General features: G+C 47.2%; 1 protein-coding gene across 3 annotated transcripts in view; it reads right to left on the bottom strand.

Annotated features, from left to right (window-relative positions):
- The window catches only part of hmcn1 (hemicentin 1), a 282,581-nt gene that overhangs the window by 113,688 nt on the left and 152,417 nt on the right, over positions 1–16,476 (bottom strand). For all 3 annotated transcript variants that reach the window (XM_065009245.1, XM_065009247.1, XM_065009246.1), the window contains exons 22-33: positions 16,013–16,184; positions 14,394–14,521; positions 10,713–10,985; positions 10,325–10,420; positions 9,811–10,005; positions 9,082–9,212; positions 7,258–7,405; positions 6,387–6,513; positions 6,133–6,287; positions 5,701–5,979; positions 4,943–5,224; positions 194–302 (exon numbers count right to left, since the gene is read on the bottom strand). In XM_065009245.1, coding sequence (XP_064865317.1) covers positions 194–302; positions 4,943–5,224; positions 5,701–5,979; positions 6,133–6,287; positions 6,387–6,513; positions 7,258–7,405; positions 9,082–9,212; positions 9,811–10,005; positions 10,325–10,420; positions 10,713–10,985; positions 14,394–14,521; positions 16,013–16,184 — 2,095 coding nt within the window. The remainder of the gene's footprint in view (positions 1–193; positions 303–4,942; positions 5,225–5,700; positions 5,980–6,132; positions 6,288–6,386; positions 6,514–7,257; positions 7,406–9,081; positions 9,213–9,810; positions 10,006–10,324; positions 10,421–10,712; positions 10,986–14,393; positions 14,522–16,012; positions 16,185–16,476) is intronic.

The following is a 16,476-nucleotide window of genomic DNA, read 5'->3' as shown; positions in this document are numbered from 1 at the left end:
GAGAGAGAGACAGACAGAGCGCATTAAAGTGTGTGTGTGTGTGTGTGTGTGTGTGTGTGTGTGTGTGTGTGTGTGTGTGTGTGTGTGTGTGTGTGTGTGTGTGTGTGTGTGTGTGTGTGTGTGTGTGTGTGTGTGTGTGTGTGTGTGTGTGTGTGTGTGTGTGTGTGTCTAAGCGTGTGTGTATGGGTCTTACGTGAGGATGGGTGAAGGTGTTCCCGTGGCACGACACTCTAGTTCCAGGAGGTTGTTGATGATGACCGTGGTGTCTGTGACCTCCTCCCCTCCCTCCACCACAGGGGGAACTGTGATTGGACAGACAGAGGGTTCTAAACACACCCATAACATACAGAAGAAGTCCGAGAAAGATTGTCCTGTTGCTAACACCAACCCCAAAAACTACTTTTTACATGAAGGATTTTGAGCAAGTAAAGCTCTGTAATTTACGCTTGACAAAGAGAAACATACTGTAGATATATTGATATAGAACTTGATATTAATTACATGTCTAGGCTATACTGTTCGACAAGAGAGAGAGAGACTCTCTCTGTTCCTCCCTCGTAGTCTATCTGCACTTCACAGATCTTCATTGTAAAGCGTTTAAACACTGTTTCCCACGCTTTTTCAACAAACCATAAACAATTCATGAACATGCACCAGCTTACAGACGTTGAGGTGTAATTAAAGTTACAGTTATGAAAACTTAGATCGTCCTCGCAGTGGCAGACCATTTGTAACAACACCTGCACAGGATCGGTACAACCGAACATCACACCTGCAGGACAGGTACAGGATGGCAACAACAGCCAGAGTTACACCAGGAACGCACAACCCCTCCATCAGTGCTCAGACTGTCTGTTTTGTCTCACCAGGGGTGATGGTCGGATTCACGTTTATCGTTGAAGGAATGAGTGTAACACAGAGTGTCCATCGTGGTCTGGGGCGGTGTGGCACAGCATCATCGGACTGAGCTTGTTGTCATTGCAGCCAATCTCAACGCTGTGTGTTACAGGGAAGACATCCTCCTCCCTCATGTGGTACCCTTCCTGCAGGCTCATCCTGACATGACTCTCCAGCATGACAATGCCACCAGCCATACTGCTCATTTTGCGTGTGATTTCCTGCAAGACAGGAATGTCAGTGTTCTGCCATGGCCAGTGAAGAGCCCGGATCTCAATCCCATTGAGCACGTTTGGGACCTGTTGGTTCGGAGGCTGAGGGCTAGGGCCATACCCCCCAGAAATGTCTGGGAACTTGCAGGTGCCTTGGTGGAAGAGTGGGGTAACATCTCACAGCAAGAACTGGCAACTCTGGTGCAGTTCATGAGGAGCAGCACTGCAGTACTTAATGCAGCTGGTTGCCACACCAGATACTGACTGTTACTTTTGATTTTGACCCCCCCTTTGTTCAGGGACACATAATTCCATTTCGGTTAGTCACGGTTAGTCACAAATATTTACACCTTAAATTTGCTGAAAATAAATGCAGTTGACAGTGAGAGGAGGTTTCTTTTTTTGCGGAGTATATTAGATCAGATATCCTTCACATCACATTCCAGCCACTAAATACATCTGGATTGACTGATGAGAGTGCTGTGTGGAGAATAATGCACAGCATTCACTTGAGCCCATCACCATCCAGATATTGAGATGATTGATGCTGAGCATAGGCTAACTAACCTGCCTTTGGCAGCACACATTCTCATGCTTTATATTCCGACAGAGTTTGAATGTTTAAAATGGCAGAGCAGACCAGCGGAGCCAAGCTGAACCTCAGTGTCTATGGTGTGTGTGTGTGTGTGTGTGTGTGTGTGTGTGTGTGTGTGTGTGTGTGTGTGTGTGTGTGTGTGTGTGTGTGTGTGTGTGTGTGTGTGTGTGTGTGTGTGTGTGTGTGTGTGTGTGAAAGAGAGAGTTACACTACATGACTAAAAGTATGTGGGCACCTGCTCGTCTAACATCATTACAAAATCATGGGCATTAATATGGAGTTGGTCCCCCCTTTGCTGATATAACAGCCTCCACTCTTCTAGGAAGGCTTTCCACTAGATGTTGGAACATTACTGCAGGGACTTACTTCCATTTAGCCACGTGCATTAGTGAGGTCGGGCGATTAGGCCTGGCTCGCAGTCGGCATTCCATTTCATCCCAAAGGTGTTCGATGGGATTGAAGTCGGGGCACTTGGCAGGCCAGTCTCCACACCAATCTTGACAAAAACATTTCTGTATGACTTCGCTTTGTGCACGGGGGCATTGTCATGCTGAAACAGGAAAGGGCCTTCCCCAAACTGTTACCATAAAGTTGGAAGCACAGAATCGTCTAGAATGTCATTGTATGCTGTAGCGTTAAGATTTCCCTTCACTACAACTAAGGGGCCTGAACCATGAAAAACAGCCCAAGACTATTATTCATCCTCCACCAAATTGCATTGGGGCAGGTAGTGTTCTCCTGGCATCCGCCAAACCCAGATTAGTCTGTCTGACTGCCAGATGGTGAAGCGTGATTCATCACTCCAAAGAATGCGTTTCCACTACTACAGAGTCCAATGGCGGCGAGCTTTACACCACTCTAACTGACGCTTGGCATTGCACATGGTGATCTTAGGCTTGTGTGCAGCTGGCTGTGGAAACGAATTTCATGAAGCTTCCAACAAACAGTTATTGTGCTCACGTTGCTTCCTGAGACAGTTTGGAACTTGGTAGTGAGTGTTGCAACTGAGGACAGACGATTTTTACGCGCTACGAGCTTCAGCAATTGCTGGTCCCGTTCTGTGAGCTTGTGTGGTTTACCACTTCGCAGCTGAGCCGTTGTTGCTCCTAGACTTTCCACTTTACAATAACAGCACTTACAGTTGACCGGAGCAGTTCTAGCAGGGCAGAAATTTGACAATCTGACTTGTTGGAAAGGTGACTTCCTATGACGGTGCCACGTTGAAAGTCACTGAGCTCTTCGGTGAGGCCATTCTACTGCCAGTGTTTGTCTATGGAGATTGCATGGCTGTTTGCTCGATTTTATACACTGTCAGCAATGGATGTGGCTGAAATAGTCGAATCCACTGATTTGAAGGGGTGTCCACATACTTTTGTAGGTTCAGCAGACTACAGAGTAAAGCCCTCATCCCTCCTCTGATGTCAGACAATACAGACTACAGATGGTTGAGGTCCTTAAGCATCTGGACACAGAGGAAATCTCTCTCCCTCTCCCTCTCCCTCTCCCGCTCCCTCTCCCCCTCCCCTCCCCTTAACACTTTCTTCTGGGAATTCTTTCATTCAGTCCTATATGATGCATGGAAGTGGAGGTTGAGCGAAGTGGTCCGGCCACCGAAAACCTAAGCTGTCTTTTCCTGTGAATTAGTGCTCTTTGATGACAGATACAATACAATGGAAACATTTCAGTGAATGTATACACTGAATTACTGGGTAGATCTAGAAAATATACATACGGACTGGGGGGGTCATTCACCTTGAACACTAATAGATGTGTACAGTGCGACTGTGTGTGTGTGTGTGTGTGTGTGGGTGTGTGTGTGTATGTACAGATGAAGTCGAAAGTTTACATACACTTAGGTTGGAGTCATTAAAACTCGTTTTTCAACCACTCCACAAATTTCTTGTTAACAAACTATAGTTTTGGCAAGTCGGTTGGGACATCTACTTCGTGCATGACACAAGTAATTATTCCAACAATTGTTTACAGACAGATTATTTCACTTATAATTCACTGTATCACAATTCCAGTGGGTCAGAAGTTTACATACACTAAGTTGACTGTGCCTTTAAACAGCTTGGAAAATTCCAGAAAGTGATGTCATGGCTTTAGAAGCTTCTGATAGGCTAATTGACATCATTTGAGTCAATAGGAGGTGTACCTGTGGATGTACTTCAAGGCCTACCTTCAAACTCAGTGCCCCTTTGCTTGACATCATGGGAAAATCTAAAGAAATCAGCCAGGACCTACAATTTGTTTTATAGACCTCCACAAGTCTGGTTCATCCTTGGGAGTAATTTCCAAACGCCTGAAGGTACCACGTTCATCTGTACAAACAATAGTACACAAGTATAAACACCATGGGACCACGCAGCTATCATACCGCTCAGGAAGGAGACGTGTCCTTTCGTACTTTTTGGAGAAATGTCCACTGGTCTGATGAAACAAAAATAGAACTGTTTGGCCATAATGACCATCGTTATGTTTGGAGGAAAAAGGGGGAGGATTGCTAGCCGAAGAACACCATCCCAACCGTGAAGAACGGGGGTGGCAGCATCATGTTGTGGGGGTGGCAGCATCATGTTGTGGGGGTGGCAGCATCATGTTGTGGGGGTACTTTGCTGCAGGAGGGACTGGTTCACTTCACAAAATAGATGGTGTCATGAGGATATATTGAAGCAACATCTCAAGACATCAGTCAGGAAGTTGAAGCTTGATCGCAAATGGATCTTCCAAATAGACAATGACCCCAAGCATACTTCCAAAGTTGTGGCAAAATGGCTTAAGGACAACAAAGTCAAGGTATTGGAGTGGCCATTACAAAGCTCTGACCTCAATCCTATAGAAAATTTGTGGGCAGAACTGAAAAAACGTGTTCGAGCAAGGAGGCTTACAAACCTGACTCAGTTACACCAGCTCTGTCTGGAGGAATGGGCCAAAATTCACCCAACTTATTGTGGGAAGCTTGTGGAAGGCTACCCAAAATGTTTGACTCAAGTTAAACAATTTAAAGGCAATGCTACGAAATACTAATTGAGTGTATGTAAACTTCTGACCCACTGGGGAAAAAAAGCTGGGAAAAAAGCTGAATTAAATCATTCTCTACTATTGTTCTGACATTTCTGTCTTAAAATCTGACAGGGAATTTTTACTAGGATTAAATGTCAGGAATTGTGAAAAAACTGAGTTTAAATGTACTTGGCTAAGGTGTATGTATGCAAACTTCCGACTTCAACTGTACCTAGGACACTGACGTCATAGTTGATCTCCTTCTCCCCGGCAACGCTGGTTGCCACGCAGACATAGCGGCCGGCGTCGGACACAGAAGCAGAGAGGATCTCGATTTTCCGGCCTTGCTCCAGAATGTTGATGCTCTCCCCATTCCGGACGGGTACGCCATCCTTCAACCATGTCAGGGTGGGTGGAGGGTGCCCCCCTACCTCACACTCCAGGTTAAGGGGCTTAGTGAGTACTACCTTTCTCTCTGTAGCGGTGTCCTGCCCCCCCTTGATGGAAGGAGGAACTGAGGGAGAGAGGTTAGGATTATGTAAACGGTAAACATCCAAAGTGAGGAAGAGTTAGGGTAGTTATGGTAAAGTGAGGTAGAGTTAGGGTAGTTATGGTAAAGTGAGGAAGAGTTAGGGAACTTACGGTGAAGTGAGGTAGAGTTAGGGAATGTACAGTAAAGTGAGGCAGAGTGAGGTCTTAAGGTAAACGTCCAGCTCTTTGAGGTAGAGTTAGGGTAGTTATGGTAAAGTGAGGTAGAGTTAGGGAATGTACAGTAAAGTGAGGAAGAGTTAGGGTAGTTATGGTAAAGTGAGGAAGAGTTAGGGTAGTTATGGTAAAGTGAGGTAGAGTTAGGGTAGTTATGGTAAAGTGAGGAAGAGTTAGGGAACTTACGGTGAAGTGAGGCAGAGTGAGGTCTTAAGGTAAACGTCCAGCTCTTTGAGGTAGAGTTAGGGTAGTTATGGTAAAGTGAGGAAGAGTTAGTGTTCTTACGGTACACGTCCAGCTCAAAGTTCTTCTCTGCAGTGCCCGCCACACTGGTGACCCTGCAGCTGAACTGACCAGTGTCAGATGCCTGGGCGCGTGGGATCCGCAGGAAGTGACCTCGGTCCACGTACTGTGCCTGGTAGCTGGACAGGATGGCCTCTCCGTTACGGTACCAGGTGATAGCGGGGAGCGGTACGCCGCGCGCCTCACACTCCAGCATTACTACATTATCCAGGAGGGTGGTGACCTCTGAGGTCACGTTACCACCCTTTATAGTGGGAGGGACTAAGGTGAGGGTGAGAGGGGATGAGAGATATGTAAATCAGAATACACACCCCATGCAAACACTCTTTAAACATTCCTCTGACTAATTCCCCTTAGTCACAGCACACTGAGACCCACGTACACATTTACACACAGGCTTTGATCCAAACCCACCGTAGACACTGAGGTTGAAGTCTTTGGTCTGTTTGCCCGCTGCGTTGGTGACACTACACTGGTAGTGTGCCTGGTCTCCGAGGCGAGCACTCTTTATTTTCAATGTCTGGCCCTTGTTGCTGACCTCTATGTTGGGGTCACCTAGAAACACCAGTCTGGGAGAGAGAGGGGAGACACACCCCATGGGATTAGAATCACATCCAGTTGAATTGTTCATATTAGTCTATACACAACCACTGGAAGAGGGAACTCACTTCCTGTCTTTGTACCACTGGATTGTGGGAAAGGGAGTTCCTTTGACTTTACAGTCCAGACTGATCTCCTGGTTGAGCACTGCCGACACATCCCGAGGGGAGCCAGTCCCTACGATGGTGGGGGGGACTTAAGGAGGGGAACAAGGGGAAGAGTGGAGATATGAATGAGATCAAGGAGTCAAATGCTGCCCCCATTCACCCAGCCAGTCAGTGCTGCCCCCATTCACCCAGCCAGTCAGTGCTGCCTCCACTCACCCAGCCAGTGAGTGCTGCCCCCATTCACCCAGCCAGTCAGTGCTGCCTCCATTCACCCAGCCAGTCAGTGCTGCCTCCACTCACCCAGCCAGTCAGTGCTGCCTCCACTCACCCAGCCAGTCAGTGCTGCCTCCACTCACCCAGCCAGTCAGTGCTGCCTCCATTCACCCAGCCAGCCAGTGCTGCCCCCATTCACCCAGCCAGTCAGTGCTGCCTCCACTCACCCAGCCAGTCAGTGCTGCCTCCATTCACCCAGCCAGTCAGTGCTGCCTCCATTCACCCAGCCAGTCAGTGCTGCCTCCATTCACCCAGCCAGTCAGTGCTGCCCCCATTCACCCAGCCAGTCAGTGCTGCCTCCATTCACCCAGCCAGTCAGTGCTGCCTCCACTCACCCAGCCAGTCAGTGCTGCCTCCACTCACCCAGCCAGTCAGTGCTGCCTCCACTCACCCAGCCAGTCAGTGCTGCCTCCACTCACCCAGCCAGTCAGTGCTGCCTCCATTCACTCAGCCAGTCAGTGCTGCCTCCACTCACCCAGCCAGTCAGTGCTGCCTCCATTCACCCAGCCAGTCAGTGCTGCCCCCATTCACCCAGCCAGTCTGTGCTGCCTCCACTCACCCAGCACTTCCAGAAGGAAGTCCTTCTCTGTACTTCCTGCGATGTTTATGGCCTTGCAGCTATAACTTCCTGTGTCTGCCATGGCGGCCTTCAATAGCCTCAGGGTCTTCCCACGCTGCAAGATCTGAACACTGCTACTGGGAACCACCTACACACACATGCACACGCACAAATTGAGAAATCGTTAAGAGATTCACATATTGAATAAATATATATGTGTGTGTGTGTGTGTGTGTGTGTGTGTGTGTATGTACACACACACACACATGTATCAGTGGAGGCTGGTCAGGGGAGGATGGTTCATAAGCTAATGGAATGGTATCAAACACATGGAAACCATGTGTTTGATGTGTTTCGAAAGGCCATTCCATTAATTCCGTTCCAGCCATTACTATGAACCCGTCCTCCCCAATATAGGTTCCACCAGCCGCCTGTGACTCACATACTGTATGTACTCTGTATGTACTTTATGTACTTTAAAATGAATTGTTAATTGAACTGCTTTTGAACTGACAGCAGACAGACAACAGAACTATACTTTAGGTGTTACTTTATTACTGAATGAACATGTAAATGATGATTTTCCCATCTGCAGGACATGAGCTCTGTTGGAGAAGAAAGAACACAGTGGCAGCCAAATGACAACACTTAGCCTGCAGGAATATCTTCCATTACAGGGTACAGTTTAGGCTTATGCTCCCATATGAATATCTCATCATTATTATTGTGATGTGTTTCTATGAGCCTGCTGCTTCTAAAACATCATTAGATACAGTATTTCACCGTTGCTGTTTTTATTCCACACACACACACACAGACACACACACGGCCTGACACACAAACCATTCATGATTCTACCCGTGATGCTACCCGTGATGCTACCTGTGACGCTACTCTGGACCTCGTATAGGCCCAGTACTCTGGAGCTCGTATATGGCCCGAGTACTCTGGACCTCGTATATGGCCCGAGTACTCTGGACCTCGTATAGGCCCAGTACTCTGGACCTCGTAAAGGCCCAGTACTCTGGACCTCGTATAGGCCCAGTACTCTGGACCTCGTATAGGCCGAGTACTCTGGACCTCGTATAGGCCCAGTACTCTGGACCTCGTATAGGCCCAGTACTCTAGACCTCGTATAGGCCCAGTACTCTGGACCTCGTATAGGCCCGAGTACTCTGGACCTCGTATAGGCCCAGTACTCTGGACCTCGTATAGGCCCAGTACTCTGGACCTCGTATAGGCCGAGTACTCTGGACCTCGTATAGGCCCAGTACTCTGGACCTCGTATAGGCCCAGTACTCTGGACCTCGTATAGGCCCAGTACTCTGGACCTCGTAAAGGCCCAGTACTCTGGACCTCGTATAGGCCCAGTACTCTGGACCTCGTATAGGCCCAGTACTCTGGACCTCGTAAAGGCCCAGTACTCTGGACCTCGTAAAGGCCCAGTACTCTGGACCTCGTATAGGCCCAGTACTCTGGACCTCGTATAGGCCCAGTACTCTGGACCTCGTATAGGCCCAGTACTCTGGACCTCATATAGGCCCGAGTACTCTGGACCTCGTATAGGCCCGAGTACTCTGGACCTCGTATAGGTAAGATTTGAATACCCCTGCTCTAAGTAATGGACGTATTTAATGATTCGAGGTCTGTTATCATATTCACAATATTTAGTAGTGTAAAACAATCCAAGACTAAAAGGCCGATTTATTAGTAGTCAATAATCTATTCAGGAGACACTCTATTATATATCAAATGAATGTGGATGACTTATGTTTTATCCTAACACCCATCTCTACAGCAGCTGTGTAATATGAGTTCACCTACAGGAACGCCATCCTTGTACCAGGTGATGACGGGAACAGGACTTCCTGTGACATCACACACCAGGTTGGTGGGCTGGTTCAGAACCACCGACACGTTGCCCGGCGACCCGTTGTCACGGAGATCTGGGGGCACTGCATGGAGGGCATAGGACAAAGGTCAGGTCTGCTATGCTATATTATGCTATACCGCAACAGTGCTACTAGTAGCATAGTGGAGGGTAAAGATTGTTTCTTTACTCACCGCAGACAGCGACCAGCGTTTACCCTATTTTTTTTACCTGAATACTAACAACCATCTTATTTTAGCAGCAATACCACATGACAAAGTATTACCATAGCATTTTAGCAGTACTACCACATGACAAAGTAGTAATATAGTTATTTAAAAGTACTACCACATGACATCGTATTAATACAGTACTTGAAAAGTAATACCACATGGCATAGTATTAATATAGTACTTTTGCAGTAATACCACATTACATAATATTAATATAGTACTTTAGCAGTAATAGCACATTATATAGTATTAATATAGTACTTTAGCAGTAATAGCACATTATATAGTATTAAGACACTGTGAGACACTGTAAGACACTGTGTTACCATATGACAAAGTGCTACCATATACTACCATATAATTCAGTTCTACTATTATTATGATTCAGTTCTACTATTGATTCAGTACTACTACAGTAATATTGTAGTATTTTACGCTAGGCTAGCTCACCGTTGACTTTGAGCTGGTACTTCTTCTGGGTGGTGCCAGCCTCGTTGGCGGCAGTGCAGACATACTCTCCGTTGTCCAGCTGAGACACCGATGCCAGTATGAGAAGGGTTCCATCCTCCATGATGGTCAAACCGGGTTCGTTCCCTGTCAGCTCCTGACCGTTACGCAACCACTTGATCACGGGGGTAGGAGTGCCTGAGGGGAAAAGGGAGAGAAAGAAAAGTGGTAGGATTAGCGAGCAAACATGGGCAAATTATATTTAGATCCTGTAGACAACATCAATCAATAAAATGTACTTATAATGCCCTTTTTACATCAGCAGATGTCACAAAGTGCTTGTACAGAAACCCAACCTAAAACACCAAACAGCAAGCTATGCAGTTGTAGAAGAACAACATCCAGTCTATTGTATAAGGATGACTGAAGGGGAACCTTACTGGTTGACAGATGACACATTTTGTCTAATGGATCCTATTGTGATTAGATGACTGTATAAAGCAGAGTTGGTTATCACCTTTGGCTGGGCAGGGGAAGGCGATGCGCTGGTTTGCTACTCTCTCCTGGTGGGGGCTGTTGAAGGGGGGCTCCAGGACATCAACCACGGGGGGAACTGGGGATGGAGGTGACAGGGAAGACACACCACATTAATGATAAGAACAACTGTGCATGGGCATATCCTTAACCTTTCAGTTTAGGTTTAGGATAAACAACATCTTAATCCTAAACCTAACCATGTTTGAAAAGAGTTTGGATGCAGCATTGCCAATCCATGTTGGGTTAAATACGGGAGACACATTTCGGTTGAATGCATTCAATTGTGCTACTGACTAGGTGTCACCTTTCCCTTTAAGTATTATTCTAAAGAATCTCCGGTGTGGCTTATAGGGGACTCAGTGACTCACCTTGCACCTGCAGCTGTATATTGGCCTGGTCTGTTCCAGCGATGCTGGTGGCCAGGCAGGTGTAAGTCCCTTGATCACTCAGCCCCACCTGGCCTAAGGTCAGAGAGCCATCGAGGGAGGTCCTATACTGTGTCCCGTCCACCACCAGGGCGGCGCCATCCTTCAGCCAGGCCAGGAAGGGCTGTGGAACCCCCCGTGCCACGCAGGGAATATCCACAGGATGCTCCACCTGCACCTTCAACACCCTCGGGCCAGCTTGGATACTGGGGGGCACTGGAGAGGAGAGGAGAGGAGAGGAGAGGAGAGGAGAGGAGAGGAGAGGAGAGGAGAGGAGAGGAGAGGAGAGGAGAGGAGAGGAGAGGAGAGGAGAGGAGAGGAGAGGAGAGGAGAGGAGAGGAGAGGAGAAAGGCAGTCAGAGGAAACAGTCAGTCAGTGGAGAGAGACAGACGGGAGAGAAGACAGGCAGTCAGTGGAGACAGACAGACAGACAGACAGACAGACAGACAGACAGACAGACAGACAGACAGACAGACAGACAGACAGACAGACAGACAGACAGACAGGCAGGCAGGCAGTCAATTGAGAGACAGACAGGAGAGAAGAGAGGCAGTCAGTGGAGAAAGACAGACAGACAGGAGTGAAGAGAGGCAGTCAGGGGAGATAGACAGACCGACAGACAGGAGAGAAGACAGGCAGTCAGTAGAGAGAGACAGACAGGAGAGAAGACAGGCAGTCAGTGGAGAGAGACAGAAGAGAATACAGGCAGTCAGTGGAGAGAGACAGACAGGAGAGAAGACAGGCAGTCAGTGGAGAGAGACAGACAGGAGAAAAGACAGGCAGTCAGTGGAGAGAGACAGACAGGAGAGAAGACAGGCAGTCAGTGGAGAGAGTGATAGGAGAGAATACAGGCAGTCAGTGGAGAGAGACAGACAGGAGAGAAGACAGGCAGTCAGTGGAGAGAGACAGACAGGAGAGAAGAGAGGCAGTCAGTGGAGAGAGTGATAGGAGAGAATACAGGCAGTCAGTGGAGAGAGACAGACAGGAGAGAAGACAGGCAGTCAGTAGAGAGAGACAGACAGGAGATAATACAGGCAGTCAGTGGAGAGAGACAGACAGGAGAGAATACAGGCAGTCAGTGGAGAGAGACAGACAGGAGAGAAGACAGGCAGTCAGTGGAGAGAGACAGACAGGAGAGAAGACAGGCAGTCAGTAGAGAGAGGCAGACAGGAGAGAAGACAGGCAGTCAGTGGAGAGAGACAGACAGGAGAGAAGACAGGCAGTCAGTAGAGAGAGACAGACAGGAGAGAAGAGAGGCAGTCAGTGGAGAGAGACAGACAGGAGAGAAGAGAGGCAGTCAGTAGAGAGAGACAGACAGGAGGGAAAACAGGCAGTAAGTAGAGAGAGACAGACAGGAGAGAAGAGAGGCAGTCAGTGGAGAGAGGCAGACAGGAGAGAAGACAGGCAGTCAGTGGTGAAAGACAGACAGGAGGGAAAACAGGCAGTCAGTGGAGAACAAGGATTATACAGTAAATTAGGTTTTCCACACACTGAGCTATTTTCTTAACAAGCCATCATCCAGATTATCAGTCACATTCTGCTTTCCTCCACTGCTTTGCTGTGTCAGATATATCTGAGCAGTCTAACAGTGCTATTCCCCAGTCTGTGGCTGTGAGTGTTTGGACAGTACGCCTCAGAACCCTCTCCGCCCCTACAGGTGATTATAATGTGCTCTTCGGATGCCATTCAGATCGCTGCTGCAGGTTAATTGTAGAGTTCCGACGGCTTTAGTAATTTCCACAAACACTTCAAACAGTCCTGAGTGCCTGACTCAGTGTACTCATTTAGCCAACGCTGTCATTTCCCTTCATTTCCCTCCCTCTCTTCTCCTCTCTTCTCCTCTTCTCCCTCTCTTTCTGTTCGTCTGTCTACCCGTCTGTCTGTGTAGATTGAGTTTAAACACCCTTGCTGGTCTTGTCCAGGCCCAGTGAGCAATGTTAATGTGTCTGGGGCTGAGTGAGTAATGTTCAGTGCAGTGTTCTCACACATCAGATATTTAACATCTAATGAGTGTGTCTGTGCTGCAACTGAGGAATTGAGGCTGTTCTGAGGGCAAAGGGGCGGGACACAACTCAATATTAGGAAGGTGTTCTTTAATGTTTTGTACACTTAGTGCATATATCAATGCACTGGAGAGGGCACTAGAACAGTCTGCAGCACCCGGCCTCACACTAATGAACTCAGAAATCAAATGGCTACTGTTTGCTGACGATCTGGTGCTTCTGTCCCCAAACAAGGCAGGACTACAGTATCACCTAGATCTTCTGCACAGACTCTGTCAGACCTGGGCCCTGACAGTGAATCTTGGTAAGACAAAAATAATGGTGTTCCAAAAATGGTTTAGTTGCCAGGACCACAAATACAAATTCCCATCTAGACACTGTTGCCCTAGAGCACACCAAAAAACGATACATACCTCGGCCTAAACATCAGCGCCACAGGTAACTTCACAAAGCTGTGAACTATCTGAGAGACAAGGCAAGAAGGGCCTTCTACGCCATCAAAGGAACATAAAACTTGACATCCCAATTAGGATCTGGCTAAAAATACTTCAATCAGCTATAGAACCCATTGCCCTCTAAGGTTGTGAGGTCTGGGGTCCGCTCACCAACCAAGAATTCACAAAAAGGGACAAACACCCAATTGAGACTCTGCATGCAGAATTCTGCAAAAATATACTGTGTGCAACGCAAACCCCCAAACAATGCATGCAGAGAAGAATTAGGACTATACCCACTACTTATCAACATCCAGAACATCCACCTAAAAGGAAGTGATGCCCACACGTTCAACCACAAAACAGTAAATATTGAGTGCAATATTTACTTTTGAATTCGAGTCGTTTTTTGTTGTTGTTTTGTGTCTTCTCACTTTTGATTATTGTTCATTTCACTTTATTTGGCCAAGTAAGCATGTTTCCCATGCCAATATAGCCCATTTGAATTGAGAGAGAGAGAGAGAGAGAGAGAGAGAGAGAGAGATTTTCATGCCACGTCCGGCAGGACAGTTTATTGTTCTGACCGATTTCCTTTTATGAAAGGTTCTAATTAAGCTGGGTCTAGTTAAGCTGGGTCTAGTTAAGATGGGTCTAGTTAAGATGGGTCTAGTTAAGCTGGGTCTAGTTAAGCTGGGTCTAGTTAAGATGGGTCTAGTTAAGATGGGTCTAGTTAAGCTGGGTCTAGTTAAGATGGGTCTAGTTAAGATGGGTCTAGTTAAGATGGGTCTAGTTAAGCTGGGTCTAGTTAAGATGGGTCTAGTTAAGATGGGTCTAGTTAAGCTGGGTCTAGTTAAGATGGGTCTAGTTAAGATGGGTCTAGTTAAGCTGGATCTAGTTAAGCTGGGTCTAGTTAAGATGGGTCTAGTTAAGATAGGTCTAGTTAAACTGGGTCTGGTTAAGCTGAGTCTAGTTAAGCTGAGTCTAGTTAAGCTGGGTCTAGTTAAGATGGGTCTAGTTAAGCTGGGTCTAGTTAAGATGGGTCTAGGTTTGTGTTCAGTTGAAGTTTCAGTAGAACTTCCTCCCCTATCCTGAATATTGTTACGTGGAAAGGGGTATTCTGCCAGCAGCTATACGATGTACATGTACACCTTAATTCCATGTGCTATCGTTGTAGTGTTGACCCTTACCGAGGACACTGAGGAGAATGTTCTGGGTGAAGTTGCCTGCGATGTTAGAGGCCACACACACATACAGACCACTATCTGACACCCGACTCTCCAGGATCTTCATGGAACCAGAGGGCATCTGGGTGTGTCTGGGAGAGGAATCACGCAAACACAAATGTAAATACACATCAAGTAAATTGAACACACACACATGGATACATACAGTGCATTCAGAAAGTATTCAGATTGCTTGACTTTTTCCACATTTTGTTACGTTACAACCTTATTCTAAAATGGATGAAATAAAAATAGTTCCTCATCAATCTACACACAATACCCCATAATGACAAAGCAAAACCATGTTGGACATTTTTGCAAAAGTATATAAAAAAAATGGAATATCACATTTACATAAATTGTTGAAGCATCTTCGGCAGCGATTACAGCATCAAGTCTTCTTGGGTATGATACTACAAGCTTGGCAGACCTGTATTTGGGGAGTTTCTCCCATTCTTCTCTGCAGATCCTCTCAACCTCTGTCAGGTTGGATGGGGAATATCGGCTATTTTCAGGTCTCTCCAGAGATGTTCGATCGGGTTCAAATCCGGGCTCTGGCTGGGCCATTCAGAGATTTGTCCCGAAGCCAGTCCTGCGTTGTCTTGGCTGTGTGCTTAGGGCTGTTGTCCTGTTGGAAGGTGAACCTTCGCCCCTGTCTGAGGTCCTGATCGCTTTGGAGAAGGTTTTCATCAAGGATCTCTCTGTACTTTGCTCCATCCATCTTACCCTCGATCCTGATTGGTCTCCCAGTCCCTGCCGCTGAAAAACATCCCCACAGCATGCTTCACCGTAGGGATGGTGAGAGGTTTCCTCCAGACGTGACGCTTGGCATTCAGGCCAAAGAGTTCAATCTTGGTTTCATCAAACTAGAGAATCTTGTTTCTCATGGTCTGAGTCTTTTAGCTGCATTTTGGCAAACTCCAAGTGGGCTGTCATGTGTCTTTTACTGAGGATTGGCCACTCTACCATAAAGGCTTGATTGCTGGAGTGCTGCACAGATGGTTGTCCTTCTGGAAGGTTCTCCCATCTCCACAGAGGAACTCTGGAGCTCAGTCAGAGTGACCATCAGGTTCTTGGTCACCTCCCCTCCCAGGCCCTTACCCCCCAATTGCTCAGTTTGGCCGAGGTGCCAGCTCTATGAAGAGTTTCGTTGGTTCCAAACATTTTTCATTTAACCTTTGTGCTTTGCTGAAAAAAAATGAAGCCCACTGTGATATGGGTCAGATTGACCCGCACAGTTTAAACACCCTCTAGACAGTCAAAGGACCAAGTAAAAACAGACCAAACTTTATTTTGTCTTGTCAGACCTTTCAGAAAGAAGAAATACAATACAATATTTGTGAAACATATTTCCTTTCTCACAAACAAGCATTTTCTGTTTGGAAACACATACACACACATTGACTGTCTTTCCTAACCCTGGAAATGAAAACGTTCTGACACACATCAACCACAGTCAGCCATGTTGAGTCCAGCCAAGTCCAAGACATGTCATGACATGGGTGAATTCCAGGTCGAGAGGAGAGCAGAGACACTGTATGTGTGTGTGTCTGCTTGTGTCTGCGTGCGCGCGTGTGTGTTACCTGGGTGAGAAGGGGGAGATGAGCTGTTTCTCCTTGGCCCAGGTGATGATTGGAGGGGGGATACTTTGGACCTCACAGGGCAGGGTCACGTCCTCTCCCTCGATGACAGACACCTCCAGGGCCCCACCGTTGCTCCCCACCGCTCCAGAGACCCCGCTCTGCCTGGGACGCACTGAACAGACCGAGAGAGAGAGAGAGAGACAGAGAGAGAGACAGAGAGAGAGACAGAGAGACACAGAGAGAGAGAGAGAGAGAGAGAGAGAGAGAGAGAGAGAGAGAGAGAGAGAGACAGAGAGAGAGACAGAGAGAGAGACAGAGAGAGAGACAGAGAGACACAGAGAGAGAGAGAGAGAGAGAGAGAGAGAGAGAGAGTGGTGAGTAGATCATAAGACATCATAAGTCACATCAAATACAATACAGCTTACTGTGAAACAATGAATATGAATAAGAAGGGAATACAGAGG

This window comes from Oncorhynchus nerka, linkage group LG24, assembly GCF_034236695.1.
Source record: "Oncorhynchus nerka isolate Pitt River linkage group LG24, Oner_Uvic_2.0, whole genome shotgun sequence".
In the NCBI taxonomy this organism is placed as follows: domain Eukaryota; kingdom Metazoa; phylum Chordata; class Actinopteri; order Salmoniformes; family Salmonidae; genus Oncorhynchus; species Oncorhynchus nerka.
Note: the sequence above shows the minus strand (reverse complement) of the source record. Positions and strands in the feature narration are given on the sequence as shown.